The sequence below is a fragment of the Onychomys torridus genome, chromosome 23, assembly GCF_903995425.1.
Source record: "Onychomys torridus chromosome 23, mOncTor1.1, whole genome shotgun sequence".
NCBI lineage: Eukaryota > Metazoa > Chordata > Mammalia > Rodentia > Cricetidae > Onychomys > Onychomys torridus.
In genome coordinates this window covers 3,584,419-3,601,524 of record NC_050465.1, presented here as the reverse complement: position 1 = coordinate 3,601,524, position 17,106 = coordinate 3,584,419, and the positions used below count along the sequence as shown (strand labels likewise).

General features: G+C 37.8%; 1 protein-coding gene across 10 annotated transcripts in view; it reads left to right on the top strand.

The window, feature by feature from the left end:
- Positions 1 to 17,106, top strand: part of Usp40 (ubiquitin specific peptidase 40) — an 82,619-nt gene that overhangs the window by 14,701 nt on the left and 50,812 nt on the right. For 9 of the 10 annotated variants that reach the window (XM_036172802.1, XM_036172803.1, XM_036172801.1 and 6 more), the window contains 5 exons: positions 582 to 728; positions 2,792 to 2,935; positions 9,237 to 9,365; positions 12,653 to 12,748; positions 13,818 to 13,925. In XM_036172802.1, coding sequence (XP_036028695.1) covers positions 582 to 728; positions 2,792 to 2,935; positions 9,237 to 9,365; positions 12,653 to 12,748; positions 13,818 to 13,925 — 624 coding nt within the window. The remainder of the gene's footprint in view (positions 1 to 581; positions 729 to 2,791; positions 2,936 to 9,236; positions 9,366 to 12,652; positions 12,749 to 13,817; positions 13,926 to 17,106) is intronic. The other variant, XM_036172805.1, reaches the window with a different exon arrangement.

Here is a 17,106-nt window from a genome sequence, read left to right as displayed (position 1 = left end):
CAAAGTGCCATCTTTTTTAACTTTCATAGAAATACCTGTTTAATCTGTGCCAAAATATTTTTTCTGGTCATTTTCTCGGCATATTTTAAACCAATCTTAGCAAAAGAAAGTGAGGAAGTTTACATTAGAAAAATTCAACTCTGCCTAGGGGTTGCTATTATCATTTTAAAGATTAAAGCAACACTAACCAATTGTGTGTATGTGTGCATGTGTGTGTATGTGTGTGTGTATACATACGTGTGTGTACATACACATACGTGTTGGGGGGGTACTTAAACTCAAGTATATATCTTTTTACAATTTATTTCCTGGGGAAACATGAAGGTTATTAAATCTACATTTAAACTCATAAACCTTTTTCTTATAAACTATTTTCTTAATGTACTTTAAACAGAATTATAGTTTGACTTAGAAAGAATAATAATTTAGTGTAAGAATTTATAATATATTACCATGGCATATATATCTTCTTATGTGCAAATTGAAGAATATATATATTTGATCACTCCCAATATATATTTCAGTTGTAAACGTCTGTGAAATCATTTGTTCTCTCAGTGTAATATTCTTTTATATTTCAGGAAGACTTCTTGGATCTGACAGTAGCAGTCAAAAATGTATCTGGTTTAGAAGATGCACTCTGGAACATGTATGTGGAAGAGGAAGTTTTCGACTGTGATAACCTGTACCACTGTGGCACCTGTGACCGGCTGGTTAAAGCAGCAAAAGTAACCAACCATGCCTTCCTTCCTTTATGCCTATAGACAGGAAGATATGCCAGCTGAAGTCATCTGTGTGAAGTCAGGAAGATACACTTAATTGCTTTGAATACTACAGATGGCAATACCTCAAAAGCTGAAAACTGGCCTCATGCTATTGTGTTGTGCCAGTTAGGGGAAGAGTTCTGTGTCCTACATGAGTTTACCTACTTATTCTCCAGGAGTCTGGCCTATGAATGGCTGTCTTCAGAAGACAGATTTGGAAAACCTTTTTGAGTTTGTTTTTTCCTCCTTTATCTCCTCTGGCAACCATGTATATTTCTTTTTCCGCATACTTTCACAGCTGTATGTGATTTCTGTGTGAAATGGGTTTTTAATATATTTTACATGGTTTAATTTCCAACAAAAGCTAGTGTTAGCAGATCTGCTAAGTATTAGTAATTCTTTAATATTAATATAAAAGTATTATTAGAGGTTGTGTGTGTGTGTGTGTGTGTGAGAGAGAGAGAGAGAGAGAGAGTGTGTGATTAGTGCATTTTCCATTCCTCTGACTTGAGTGTGTGTGTGTGTGTGTGTGTGTGTGTGTGTGTGAGAGAGAGAGAGACAGTGATTAGTGCATTTTCCATTCCTCTGACTTGAGTGTGTGTGTGTGTGTGTGTGTGTGTGTGTGAGAGTGATAGTGCATTTTCCGTTCCTCTGACTTGAGTGTGTGTGTGTGTGTGTGTGTGTGTGTGTGAGAGAGAGAGAGAGAGTGTGATTAGTGCATTTTCCATTCCTCTGACTTGAGTGTGTGTGTGTGTGTGTGTGTGTGTGTGTGAGAGAGAGAGAGAGAGAGTGATTAGTGCATTTTCCATTCCTCTGACTTGAGTGTGCCATTTGCTGCACCTCTCTAGCCTTCCTCTCAGCTCCTTCTCTACCTGTGACCAATGAGACACTTTTTTCTAGCCATATTAGAGTTGAGTTTCTCGTTTATTTTAGGTGCATCTTTGGAATAAATTTAGAAATCTTCCATGTTACAATGATTGCTTTTTTTTCTTTTGTTGATTTTAGACAGTCTTTCTGTGTAGCCCAGGCTGGCCAGGAACTTGCTATAAAGCCCAGGTTATCTTCAGACTCTCATCCCTCCTCCTTCTAAATCCTGGGATTATAAGTATACACTACTACTCCTAGCCTTATTTCACCTTTTTTAACCCATAGGATATATGAAATTGTAACTTTAAATATGTTTTTAGTGATGTTAAACATATAATTACTGATTTCTGCAGGGAAGCATTCTTCTTCCCTAAGGCCACCAGTGCAAGAACATTGGGGACAGCTGATGACTCTTAAAAAGCAGCTTAATTAGTATCTTGTTTTAAAGTGAGGAGTGAAAACAGCAATGAGATGTTTGCTTTTGAACTTGGAAAACAACAGACAGGGCTGGGTAGGTGGCTCAGTGGTTAAGAGCACTGGCTGCTTTCCAGAGGACCGGATAGATTCCAACACCACAACTCTCACCCTCTGTGACTTCAGTCCCAGGGAATCAGACATCAAGTAAAAATAAATCTTAAAAGAGCAACAAATAAAACCTCATCAGTAGATCTTGAACCCTGGGGAGTCAAGAGCCTCTTTTCACAGTCTAATGACAACTATGAATCTTCTCTTCGGAAAAAATATATATACATATATAACTTTGAATCATTCAGAATTCTACTTCTTCACTGAATAAGATTGTGTGTTTGCTAGGTGAAGCAAAGGAGCAAGGAGCAAGGTGAAAGCCCAAGGGCTAATGACGGAGAGGGAGCACCCATTTAGGACACACCCATCAAATAGTAATTTTGGATAACAACCCTGAAAGCATAAAACTGGGGCGGGTAAATGTTTTTTTCTGTAAGTGTAATTGTACAATACCATCCTTAGTTCCATAAAGTAAATGAATTTATATTGAATTCAGAACCTTCTTGTGTGATTTAAGTTTTAATTGAATTCAGTATGCATTTGTATGATTTAAGGACATATGTCATTTTTTACTATTTTACGTAGCATTATGTATCCTTTCATTTTTAAAACTTGGTTAATTTTTCTTTTTACAGTCTGCCAAGTTGCGTAAGCTGCCTCCTTTTCTTACTATTTCATTACTAAGATTTAATTTTGATTTTGTGAAATGTGAACGCTACAAGGAAACGAGCTGTTATACGTTCCCCCTCCGGATCAATCTCAAGCCTTTTTGTGAACAGGTTTGAAACTTTATGTTTGAATTCTTTCTCCTTCCCTCCTTCCCAAGACTAAAATACTCAGTTTATTATAGGATTTCTCAACCATGGTCCTGTTAATATTTTGAGTTAAATAATTCTTTGTCATGGTGACTACCCCTGATTCATATAATGTGTATGCATCCCTACTCAACAGACAAGCCAGAACATCTTCAGACATGGCCAAAAGTGCACGTCTCCTAGGAGGAGAGAGTAGTCCAAATTGGTTTTCTTATACTCTTTGAATTTCTCCTTTTGTTCTTTTTTTCTTTGAAACAGGATCTTTTACAGCCCAGGTTGGCCTTGAACTCAACCTCTATCTTATGGGTTAAGATTACAGGCCTGTGGTACCATGCCTGACAGTCCTTTTGAATATCTAAAGTATCTCAGTTTTCTTTGTTAAATTCTGCTTGAAAAATCTTTAAGATGAAAATGTATAAACCAAACTATAAATTACCTGCTTTTAGAAAAATGACCAGTAATTTTGTTACTTTGCTGTTTAGATTTAGTTTAATTTGAGTGTGGTAATGAGTTAATGTCTAGAACTTGCACAGGCAAATGGAACTTTCCTAGAGTTTGCAAGGCCAGGGTACAGCTACTGTAGAGCACTTGCCTGGCAGGGCAAGAACATGGCTTCATCTGCGGTGCCACCAAACGGCAGCAGCAGAACAGTGGAGTCCTTAAGACACAGGAAAGAAAATATTTTGAAATCAAGTTAATTATGAAATTAGCCTACTTTTATAAGGCATTTTAAAATATTTTATGTCCCTCTTATATATACCAAAATCAGAGTGAGGACTCATGTATTTCTTTTTTTAAAATAAACTTTATTATAAAAAAAAAAAAAAAGTCATACACTGAAATTAACCAGACCCTAAGTATTTAGAGCTCAGTGAACTTCTATACAAATAGCCATTCTGAAGCTGTGGAGCTTCGCATTGATTTTACACTTTCATGATCAAATATATTTTTATGAACCTGCCCACCACCAAAACTGAAAGGACCATGGCAAAATTAGAAAAATAATAAACCGTCTATGCTCTTCTATAACTCATAGCCATTGCCTACACTCAGTTCTTCCTCGTCCTTTTATATTTAGCCTTTCTTCTTCTCTTTCCCACTTGTTATACTGTACCCACATGTGCATATTATTGACTTGGTATATACCCACATATGAGGGATACCATGTGGGATTTTTCATGCAAATTTTATTATATTTTTTAGAGCTGCTTAATATTCATGTATATATACACACCAAATTTCCATTATCCACTTGTCTATTGACATCTTGATTGATTCCAATTCTTTGTTATAGTGAAAATAGGCAGTAATAAACATGGGGGTGCAAATACCTCAATAGTAAATGTTCTAGCTAGTTTTTATGTCACCTTGATACCAGCTAATATCATCTGAGAGGAAGCAAGCTCAACTGAGAAAATACTTCCATAAGATCTGACTGCAGGCAAGCCTATAGAGCGTTTTCTTAATTAGTGATTGATCTGGGAGGACCCAGCCCATTGTGGGTGGTGCCACCCATGGGGCGGTGGTCCTGGGTTCTATGTGAAAGCAGGCTGAATAAGCCATGAGCAAACAAGTAAGCAGTACTCTTCCATGCCTCTGCATCAGCTTCTGCCTCCAGGTTCCCATCAGGTTCAAGTTCCTGCCTTGGCTTCCCTCAGTGGACCATGACTCCAGATATGTAAGACAAATAAACACTTTACTCCCCAAGATGCTTTTGATTATGGTGTTTCATCAGAGCAGCAGTAACCCTAAGATGGAAGTTGATGCCAAGATTGTAGGGTATTACTGTGGCAAACCTGACCATGTTTTGGGGAGAATTGTGGAAGGACTTTGGAACTTGGGCTAAAAAAGCCATTGAGCATTGAGATCTCTGTGGGTTTTCTGTTGGAGCTCGGAAGATAATACTGAGAACAGTGCAGATGGAGGCCTGGCTTCTGAAGTTCAGGGGGATGTTTAAAGACTTTATCTTGGCTATTTGCTATTTTGAATTAAGTCTGTGATTGTGGTCATCTGGGGCTGAAGACTCAGCATGATTAACAAAAGACCAGAACCACTAAAGTGAAACTTTTGCTTTATTGGGACAATTGATAACTGGTCAGCTAGAGCTGAGTAATTAGCAGTGATTAAGAGGAGAGCAGAATCATTGAGGTGAAATCTTCTGGGAGTTTTTTCCTTGGGGTCAACACACAGAAGCTGTGTTCCAGAGGCAGCCAAGGTTGTACCTTGAGCTGGCAGCTGAACTGGTATTGTGTAAGAGTCTCCCAGATGGTACTTGTTTTGAAAGCATGAAAGGGTCATAGAAAACAGCTGAGGCTTGGTACTCGTGAGAGGTCAAGAAAGGTCATTGGTGAAAGTACAACCTCTGGGACTTCAGTAGCAGTTGGAGCCCCAGCTTTGAAAGGGTCATGGAGGGAAGTTAAGGCATAGTGCCATGAAGAGAGCCCATGAGAGGCTATTGGAGAAAGTGCAACCCAGTTGCAGCATTGTGGAGATGCCAGTACCACGGGAAGATCACCAAAGATAGCAGGAGCCATGGAGTGGGACTGACCTGAGCCTAGAAGACAGTCTGTGTGAGCTGAAGAAGGTAGAGCTGGAGAGGTGACCCAGGCCCTTTGGGGGAGCCTGGATCATGAGTAAATCCCAGACATAGAACACTGAGTTATTTATACTGTTCAAGTTGGTTTAGCTTGGTTCAGATTGTGAATATGCCCTGGTTCTTCTCTCTCAAAGTAAGAAAGCATTTAACTTATTTCTTATTTTACAGGAGCCCACAGTTGAGAGACTCTGAACTCTTAAAAATACCTTGGATTTTTGGAGTTTGAATATGAAGTTTTAAGTGTTATTTATTAAGCAGTGCTTTTTACCATTTGAGAAAAGCCACGAGGCACAACAAAACCCACCATAAGAGTTTATTAAGAGAAGGAACAGAAGGGGTATGCAGAGGCCTATGGAATGACCGTGCAGGAAAAGAGGGGAGGAATACGTGGAACCTGCTTTTATAGGCCCCACACACATGCGCATATGGGCTTACATAGTTATGCCACGTATGTGCATAAATTATGTGATCATGCAGCGCATGAATTACATAGGACGTAAGGCCCTAGGATGACTAAGCATCTTGCCTGGCTATTGGACAGCGCATGTGTGGTCATGTAGCTGGGGGAGTGGCTAGGAATTCTAACATTAAGTGTTTGAACTTTTAAAGGTTATGGGACTTTCAAAACTTGGAATGTTTTATAGTGTTATGTTTATTAATGTGTGATCTTGGGGATGAACAAGAAAGAGTATGGCTAAACAGTGTTATATTAGTATGTCAAATTGACAAGGGGTCAGTTGTCCTGTCTAGTTTTTGTCAACTTGACACAGCTAGTATTATCTGAGAGCAGGAACCTCGATTGAGAAAATGTCTCCGTAAGGTCTTGCTGCAGGCAAGCCTGTAGGGCAGTTTCTTGTCTTTTCTTTTTTTTTTTTTTTTTTCCTTTTTTTTTTTTTTTGGTTTTTCGAGACAGGGTTTCTCTGTAGCTTTGGAGCCTGTCCTAGACTAGCTCTGTAGACCAGGCTGGCCTCGAACTCACAGAGATCCACCTGCCTCTGCCTCCTGAGTGCTGGGATTATAGGCGTGGGCCACCACTGCCCGGCCAGTTTCTTAATTAGTGGTTGATTTGGAAGAACCCAGCCCATTATGGGTGGTTGTACCTGTGGGCTGGTAGTCCTGGGTTATAAGAAAGCAGGCAGAGCAAAACCTAAGCAGCACTCCTCCATGACCTTTGCATCAGCTCCTGCTTTAGGGTCCCTCCCTGTTTGAGTTCCTGCCCAGGCTTCCCTAAGTGGGAAGTAAGCCAAATAAACTCTTTCCTCCCCAAGTTGTTTTTGATGTTTCGTCACAGCAGCTGGAGCCCTAACTAAGACAATAAGGTATGGAGTTGTCTGGATATATTATATACCCAGGAGTGAAGTAGCTGGGTTGTATGGTAGTTATAGTTTGAATTTTTTGAGAAATCTCCAAACTGATTTCCACAATGGCTGTATTAACTTAACACCTCCAACAACAGTGGCTAAGGGTTCATTTCTCTCCACATCCTCACCTGTATCAGTTGTCACATTTGTTGATGAGAGCCATTCCCATTGTGGTCAGGTGGAGCATCTCTAAGTATTTGGCTAGGGATTTGAACGCTTTTCAAGTAGTTATTGGCCATTTGTGTTTCTTTAGCTATTTTATTGAAAATTAACTGTCTTTTAAATTTGTCTGCCTTTGTGTTGACTGGCAGTTTTATTTCCTTGACATTTAATGTTTGCATTTCTTGGTAAATTCTGATATCAGCCCCTTATCTGAAGTGTGGCTGGGAAAGCCTTTCTCCTAACCTGTGCACTATCCGTTAATTCTGCTGACTGTTTCTTTGCTGTACAGAACCTTTTATTTTTGTGTAGTCCCATTTTTTGATAGTGGGTTAGTTCCTATGTATTAGTATTCAAAAAGTTTTTGTCTTCTCCATTATCTTGAAAGATGTCCCCTTATGTTCTAGAAATTTCAGGGTTGCGCACTTTAAATTAAGGTCTGTGATACATTTTGAATAGAACTTTATAAAGGTGAAAGATAAAGATCTAACTTCATCTTCTACAAGTACAAATCCAGGTCTGCTAGAGCCACTGTTGAACTGGCTGCCTTTTATCAAATGCATGTCAAAAATTAACTGGGCATAGTTTTGTCATTTATTTCCAGGTTCTTTAGTTTTCCATCATTCTACCTATTTCTTATTACAGGTAATTGTTTTGTTTACAAACATCCAGCTATTGAATTTCTGTGTTAAAAAATATATAGATATAATTTTTTAACTTCATAGCTGAGCCTCCCTCTATTTGGGCCTCACTGCTGAGCTCTGTGCTATTTGTTTTCTTACATGAATTAACAACCCTCGGGTCTAGTAGTGCCTACTGGCCCTAAGCCCGTTACTGAAACACTCAAAAAATGACTTTCCTAGAGCTACTAATATACTTGTTTCTCCTTTTATAAAAGGCAGTTTATCACATGATTCTAACATATTTTAATATATCAAAAAACAGGCACTTATCTAGAAACTCCACATTAATTTTACTTTTGAATTTCTATACTGAGAAAAAATGTCATTTTTTATCTTTCTGTTTCTTGTCTTTTGCCTGAATAAGACATTTTTTAAATGTTGCCCACTTAAAAACTATAGTTAAGGAAATAAATTCATCTGGTCACTTGTATCTCCCAGGTAACACCCATGTGCACATTTTACATTGCAGATGACATTGAGTTCAAAGCCAGAAGAGACCTCGTATCTCATGTCCTGTGGTTCACACTCCTAGAATGAAAGGACTAAGTCATCCTTTCCTCCCTTCCTTGCTCTCTCCACCATCTCTCTTTTCTTTTTTTGTCTTTTCTTCTTTCTTTGTTGTTTTTATAGACAGGGCCTCATGTAGCCCAAGCTAGCATAAAACCTGCTATGTAGCTAAGGATGGTCTCCCAAGTGCTGGAATTACAGAGGTGTGCCACCATAGCTGGCTTTTCCTTTTCCTTCTGCATCTGGAATTTAAAGTATCTCTTAAATATAGTATTTTTTTTCATTGTTACTGTAGGAGTTTACTGTTGGGTTACTTGTGATTGATTGCATAGTATATTATAGAAGGGGTTGATCATAGAGGAACCTTTTCATTCCACTAAACTAACACCTCTGAACAAGACCAGGTGATGTTCACAATTGATGAGTTCCTATTCTGTGCAAGAAACTAACATGCCAGGAGAGCCTTGACTTGAAGGTACACAGCATCCTTCTCGGGATATCAGACAGTTTGGGTAGGAAAAGAGCATATGTCCTAAACAGCATGATGGGCACAATACAAAGATGGCTTTCTTTACTAACAGTCTAACACAGACTCATTATCTTAGTTAATGCCAGTAAAAATAACATCTTCAGATGCATGTGCTCAATGTGGTATGATTGACAATAAATCTATAAGTTAAGACTTAAAATTCAGCTGTGCATAGTGGTTCATGCCTATAATCTTAACACAAAAGAAGCCAAAGAAGGAAGATCTCCAAGAATTTGAGGCCATCCTCAAAGACAAGAAAAAAAATTTTAGCCCAATTATTTAAATTTATCTTTATTTATCCTTAAATACTGTGATAGCACTCTAATCATTACAAGGATGTTTCTTACTAGTTTCAAGGGTAGGGAGTTCTCTTCCCTTTGATTGTGTATCTCACCTTCTTAAACTGTATCAATGTTTATTTTTCTTTTAGAGTGAACTGGATGACACAGAATATATGTATGACCTCTTCTCTGTCATTATCCACAAAGGTGGCTGCTATGGAGGTCATTACCATGTGTACATTAAAGATGTTGATCATCTAGGAAACTGGCAGTGTCAAGTAAGCTAACAAATTTGTTTAGAAATAAGTTTGTAATTTTGTTACATTTCTGTTCTTGTTACAGTATTCTATTGATCGTTTTTTGCCTTTAGTATATATCCCTCCTTTAGAAAACTTTCATAGTCCTAAAGGTTCATTTTACATGTATAGCTCCTGTGTGCCCTCTACCTAGAATCTCCAGTTGTTTACCTTTGTCATATTTATGCATGTGGCATACATAGATTCCTACACACTAGTGACCTCACCCTAGTGAACAATTTGGATTAAAGTTGAGAGCGTCTGGCACCTTTGCTTGTAAATGCTTTGTGTTTGCCTACCAAACACAAGGGTATTCTCTTCCCTAGCCCTCCATCAAATCCACAGACCTTTAACATTGTCTGTTTCAGCCTTTTTCAGTAGCATAAGGCCTTGCTTTGGACTTGAAAGGTGCACCTGCCTCTAAGCCAGTCCAGCCTGAGGGCACTTGTTTCTGCTTTCCCCTGTAGTTTTGCTCAGCTGCTTTCGGGCTGTGTCATTTATCCAGCTGGCAGCCTGTTAACTCATAAAACAGTCACACGATACTTTATTTTCAGGTTTAATGATTCTTCTGTCTTCCCCTAGGGTTGTGGGTTCTAGATCTCCTTGAAATTTTGTGTTCATCTCTTCAGTGACTTGCTGTTCTCTAGAAATGTTAGAATCTTCTGCTGTTAGTGTGACTTGAAGGAACAGGCTTTGTGTTCTCTTCATTGCCTATCTGGTGGTTTGATTTTGTGTTTTCTGTTTGTCTATTTGACACTCTTACTTTGCAGTCTATGGTGTCTTGTAGCTGACACTCATCCTGCCTGTCTCAAGTGCTGGGACTCCAGGCATAAGGATGGGCAGTCACACCCAGTTGCTATCTATTAAAGTCCTGTCTCCTCACAAAATCAAGGGTACGCTGAAGAAAGTGGGCATGGTGGCACACACCTATAAGTCTAACACTTGAAAGGCTGAGGCAAGAGAATCACCATGAGTTTGAGGCCAGTCTGGGCTACAGAGAGTTTCAGGCAAGCCTGGTCTACAGAGTAAGACCCTGTTTCAATACAAACAAAAGAGAATAAGTAGAATATGGATTTCTGTGTGAGCTTGATTATTTTCTTTTTTTTTTTTTTTTCTGTGGGTTTTGTTGTTCTTTGTTTTTTGGATTTTTGGGTTTTTGTTTTTGTTGTTGTTGTTGTTGTTGTTGTTGTTGTTGTTTTTAGACAGGGTTTCTCTGTGTAGCCCTAGCTGTCCTGGAACTCACTCTGTAGACCAGGACCAATCTTTTGAGACTGACTCCTCAACAGGTGGGATCTGTTCCCACATAGCTAGTGTCAGGATTGAGTGGAGATGTAGAACATTCAGTTGGTGCCAAAGCATTGGAGAATTGGTTGTTCCTCCCTCATTTAAGTCAGCCCTAGGCTTCCTTCCCTGAAGCTGTTCTGTGTGAGCATTGAAATGGACACTGTTAGCAAGGCTGGGCTTAGTTACTATCTTGTCGCTGTGCTAAAATGTCTGGCCAAAGGAAGAAGGGTGCATCATGGCAGGGAAGTCATGGGGTCAAGAGCTCGAGGATGCAGCTGGTCACAGTACATCTTTGGTCAGGAAGCAGAGGGAAATGAATGTTTGTATTCAGTGCACATTCTCTTTTATAGTCTGGGATCTCAGCCCAGGGAATGGTGCCACCCATAGTGAGTGAGTCATCCCACTCAGTTAACTCAATCAAGATAATTCCCCACAGGCATGCCCAAGGCCTACCTCCCAGGTGATTTTAGAGTTTGTTAAGTTGACAGTTAAATTTATTATTTTGTATACTTACTAAAAAAAATCAACTTAAAAAGAAAAAGATGCTTTTGTTTTGTCTGCTTTATCATTTTTAATGAGTTGCCAAAGATGATAGATGGGTCTGCCATAATCTGTTATTTCTTAACTACTTTTTTCTTCATGTTATTAATTAGCAGTTTTAAATTAGCTAGTTTTAAAATACTTTTTAGCTAGTTTAAAATACTTTTTTAGTGGGCTGGAGAAAAGGCTCAGTTTGCTGCTCTGGAAAAAAACCTGGGCTCAGTTCCCAGCACTTCCAGGGGAACACACAACCATCTGTAACTCTAGTTCCAAGGGATAGAACACCATCTTCAGGCCTCTGAAGGCACCAATGATACATGAAGTATAAGCACTCATACATAAAATAAATAAATCTTTTTTTAAAAATCAGAAATCTAAGAAAGTTATAATTTACAAAGACAAAAAAAAAAAAAAGAGCAAAAAACTTGTAGAGCCAATGCCTTTGATCCCAGCACTCTGAAGGCAGAAGCAGGTGGATCTCTGAGTTCAAGACCATCTCAAAACAGAAACAAAACAAAACAAAAATACTTTTGCAAAGTGTTATGTGTATTTTTGTTTTCAATACATGTTTTCTCTGTGTAACCCTGGCTGTTCTGAAACTAGAAAGCCACCTGTCTCTGCTTAGTGCTGGGATTAAAGGAGTATTCCACCACTGCCCAACTATATGTATGTTTTTTCAAGTCAACAAAATTTGCCTAGCAAGGGACCTGTGCCACTGTGCATAGCCTGGGCTTTAACTTTTTGAATGATAAGGAAATAGAAGTCAATGTTTAGGTTGAGCCTACAAAAACGGGTAGGATTTCCTTAAACCAAAACAAGAAACTGTACACATACTAGTGAAGACCAAAAAATATTTTTAAATGAATGGTAATGAACACAAATTTTATGAGACCCCACGTTTCTTAGCTGGCAAATGTGGGAACCCACTCTGAATTGTACTATGTCTTCGTCACTCTTGTGTTGCTGTGACGAGACACCATCATAAGGCAAAAGAAAGCATCTAAGTGGGGCTTGCTTATAGTTCAGAGGTTTAGTCCACCATCATGGCAGAGAGCGTGGAGGCAAAAAGAGAATGGCACACTGGGCCTGGTATGAGCTTTCTGAAACCTCAGCACACATCCCCAGTTATATACTTCGTCCAACAAAGCCACACCTACTCCAACAAGGTCACATCTCCTAGTCCTTCTCAAATAGTTCACTCCCTAGTGACTAAGCATTTAAATAAATGAGCTGATGGAGGCCATTCTTACACAACCACAAGCTAGATTCTTTCTTTGTCTCATAGTCCTAATAAAACCAGAGAGACTAAGTAAATTGTGTAAAATTGTCTGATTCTCCAGCTTGTATAGCTTATAATGATAGTTTAACCTTTCATCCTCCAGTGGCTTAAACATTTTTATTTGGTTATTAAACTGGCGTCTGTGAAACACTATTTTCCTTCTTAGGAAGAGATAAATGATATGGATGTGCATTTGAAAGATCTTCAAAATGAAGAAGAGGCTGATGACCCATTGATGATTCTAAAAACAATCTTATTGCAGGTAAAGTGGATCTTTGTACATATTTATGTGCAGGTAAATATTATATATACATGTATGTGTTGTGTTTGTGTGTGTGGTGTGATTTATATGAGGATATCTAAATTAAAATATGGTTTCCTTTTAACTTTTTTTTTTTTTTTTTTTTTTTTTTTAAGACAAGGGCTCTTTGCTTTGTAGACCAAGCTGGCCTTGAACTCACAGAGATCTGCCTGCCTTTATCTCCCCAGTGCTGGGATTAAAGGTGTGTGCCACCACACCCTAATTCATTTGAACTTAATCATTTGGTATGGTGGCTCTTTCTTTTAATCTCTCATTTTGAGAGGCTGAAGCAGAGAAACATCTTGAATTTGGGGCCAGCCTGGGCTACAAAATGAGAGCCTGTTTCAAAGAAAAATCGATTTGTCCTGATACTGGAAGCACTTGCAAAAAAGACAAGTACCAGGAATGTGGCCCAGTTGGTAAAATGCTTGTCTAGCATATACAAGACCCAAGTTCAATCTTTAGTGCCACATAAAGTGGTGTATGAAGTATCATATAATCCCAGAACTTGAGAGGTAGAAGAAAGAGGGTCAGAAGTTCAAAGTCATTCTCAGTTACATAGCTAGCCTGGGCAACATAAGACCCTATCTCTAAACAAATAAAAGAGCATTTTAACCTGTGTCTTTGGAGTCTTTACCTCTAAGCACATCCTATTCTGAAGTATTGGGGGCTAAAGGTACAGCCTATTAATCTTAGGAAGATATAAAACCTGTGTCAGCAACGTCTTCCTTCTTCCTTGTTTGTTCTTCCAAAATCATAAATAATGTTAGGAATGTGGCAAACTGCAGAACTCCCTCTGCATGGTGCTCTTTGAATTTCTGTCTGAGACCCTTGGCAAATAGGTTTTCAAATTGAAGGTCTTCTAAACGGGCACTTAAGGTTACCTTTAAAAACATATAGTCTGATTGATCTTATAAATTTTAAGTTTGTGCTCTAGAGGAGATAAGCAGGTGCACTCCTTTTGATCCCTCTGAATTTGTAGTGTCATTATTTCTCATCGGATGTTAACTGACTGTATTTCTTTCATAAGGAGGAGACCAATCAAATCCCTGTTGATCAGCTGGGCCAGAAACTCTTGAAAAAGACAGGAATATCTTGGAACAAGAAGTACAGAAAACAGCATGGACCATTGCGAAAGGTAGTGCTGACATCAACATAGGCAGTCCTCATTCCAGGAACCATATCATGATCTAGCTACATGAGTACCTATGTAAAAGGAACTTTAAAACAGATAAAAAGTAATCAGTCTTTTTGTTTAGTGGTTAGAATTCTGCTGGTGGGTTACAGATCACATATGGTGTATTTAGGATATTTATGAAGACATAAGCAGGAAAAGAAGCTATTAATCACTAAGAAGTTACTCTAAAGCTTAAGGAGTCGTCAAGCCAGGCATTTGGCTCCTGTGTTTAAATCAGACTCACGAACTAGTGTTGCAAGAAATGCAGCAACTTCACAGAGAACAAAGCATTGACCTGCTCTTCTGAGTGTCAAGTGAGTAATTCGACCATCAGAAAAGCTCACTTTCCACTGTTGAATTTGTTTGTAATGATGTTGTTTTAGAGACTCTGTCTATGAGCTCTAATTTCCTGGCATAAAATTGGTTCAAAATGCCCTGTATTATCCTTTTCGTGTCTTTAGAACTTGAAGTTTTGGTTTCTTTTTCACTTCTCATGAATAAGATTTATATCCTTGCTTCTTTCTTCCCATCAGTGTTCATAGGGGGTTATTGAGGTTGTTGTGGAAAGGCTTTTCAAAAAAGCCAACCTTCGCTTTTGATGCAATTAAATATATAGCTGTTGATGGTCTCTATTATCTGTTTTCTATTTTATTATGTTCTTATTTTTAATTGTTTCGAGAAATTTAATTTAGCATCTTTTTGTAGTTAAGTCTTCTGATACATGCTTGTAAAGTTAAGACTTCTTGCTAAGCACTAACTTACCTGTAAATTCTCCTTATCACTCAGTTTAAAATTGTGTAATTTCCCATGTGTGAAAGTGTGGTGCTTAATTTCCAAATATTTGGAGATTTCTAGTAACTTTTAATTTTATCTACAAACCGATTTTTTTGGTTAATACTATTGTGCTCTAAGAACTTATTAGATGTGACTTCATTTCTTTTGAATGTAGTGAGACTTGTTTCATGACTCAGTTTTTGAGATACTGTTTTTTGCAGTTGGTGATGTCCTGTTTCATGAATATCAATGAGGGGGTTGTAGAGATGGCTCAGCCATTAAAGACTAGGCTCACAACCAGAGATAAATATCAATGAGATCAATTGCTTAAAAATGGTCTTTATTCTCTGCCTTTACTAATTTTTTCTTTTTGTCCTATGAATTATTAAAAGAGGTATTTTTATGTCTTCCAGTTATAATTATGGGCTTGTCCCTTCCTTCTTTAGTTATGACTATTCTTTGTATATCTTGAAGCTGTATTACTAAGAATATGAACATTTAATATTGTTACAGTTTCCTGACATCAAATGTCCTTCTTAATCTCTGCTCATACCTGTCCTGTGAGGTATACTTGGTCTGGTATGAATATAGCTACTCAAGATTCTTATGCATGTCTCAGTTTCTTTTTGCAGGGTGGAATAAGGTTTTTAATTAACTTTTTATGGTTATATTTGTTGTCATAATGCTATTTGAAAAATTACCATGTTATCCTTTTAAGTTTTGAAGGCCTGGAATTATGTCTCCTTTCTATTTATGTGTTGATAATGTATACTGTTGGGTTCTTTTTCATTGGTCTTGCTAGAAGTTTACAAGCTTTTAAACTTTTTAAGAAAACACCTTTTTCCTGATTCTCATCACTTCCTTTTTGTTTACTGTCAGATGAGAGTTTGTCAACATCTTCTTGTTTTTAGTATTTATTTATTTACATTTAATGTAATAATTGATAAGATTGTCCTTGAATCTTCTAGATCACTAATTTTTCTATTCTTCTTCTATCTTGATTTTCCATCCTCACTTTCCTTTGTAGTACGCAAGAAATTTTAGTTTAATTTTTTTACCTATCTGTTTAATTTTTAGTGACTGATGTCTAGATTACATTTTACATTTTTGTTACTAATTATTGATGAGCAGACTGAATCTGTCCTGTGTAAGATGCTAGTAACACAGTCCCATCCTTTTCTGTTGCTACCATCTTACATCTCACCACTGCATGTGATGCCAGTTCTGCTACACAAACTAATTTTACTTTTAATATTTAGGTGACTTTTAAAGAAATTAGGGGGAAAGTTATTTTATATATTCATCTTGTTGTTCAATGCTTTTTCTGTTTGTCCAGGCTTATTTTTAGTATCCTACCCTGCATCAGTTCTTAAGACTCCAGACTGTAGTAGGAAACATACTCAGCCTTTATCAAAAAAAAAAAAATCTCTATTCTGCCTTCAGTTTTTAATGATATTTTTGCTGGATATGGGGGTATGCTTTAGTCTGAAAAAAAAAAGTCATTCCATGTTGTCTTAGTTTTGTGTTGATTGATGGGGGTCAGCAAATGGAGAGGGTGTCCAATGCCACGCAGAAGAGGGGATAGAGATGAGAGAGAAGGGAGTGAGAAGGAGGAATTGACAGTAATGGGGCAGATTTTTTTCTCTTCCTTTGCAAGAACTTGAATAGTCTTTGAAGTTGCAACTTGAGCCTTTCCATGCTCATACTACCTGAAGTTCCCTATTAATTTTCCATAGTAGAGAAGATTAGTAAGGTTAAAATAAAGGAGGCTTGGTCATGCGATTACTTATTTTCCTAACACTCTGGATCTATAGTGAACCACTATCAAAAATACTTTTAAACTTTGTAATTGCCTTTATTTAGATTGCTTTTTTTATTTTTAAAAATTTTAGATTAGCATACAAAGTAATAGGTTTCATCTTGATCTATAACCTGTTTGTCATTGTACTTTGTTCTCAATAATTTTCCTCTCACATTACCTCCCCTATTATTCCTTTTCCCCAACATGGTTTGTTGCATTTATCTAAGTTATTCTGATATCAATAAAAACTTGGAAGTCAAATATTGGCATAAAAAAACTGATAGATCAAAGAGTGGTGGAGGGATGATCAGCTGACCCTAACTCTACATACTTACCAATTGAAAGGCCTGAAAATCTCTCTGAGCCCCTCCCTATATGTGCCCCTCTATCTGGGTCCTCCAAAATCTCTAGGGCTAATTCCAGTCAACCCATCACTGACTCCACCCTCTAATTCAAGGTAAATTTATTGTCAGTCTTGGAGTGTCAATGCAAACAAATATCTCACAACATTTCCTCCTTTTTGTATAAATAAAAAGGAAGGTTTTAACTTTAACATAAGTAAAACTA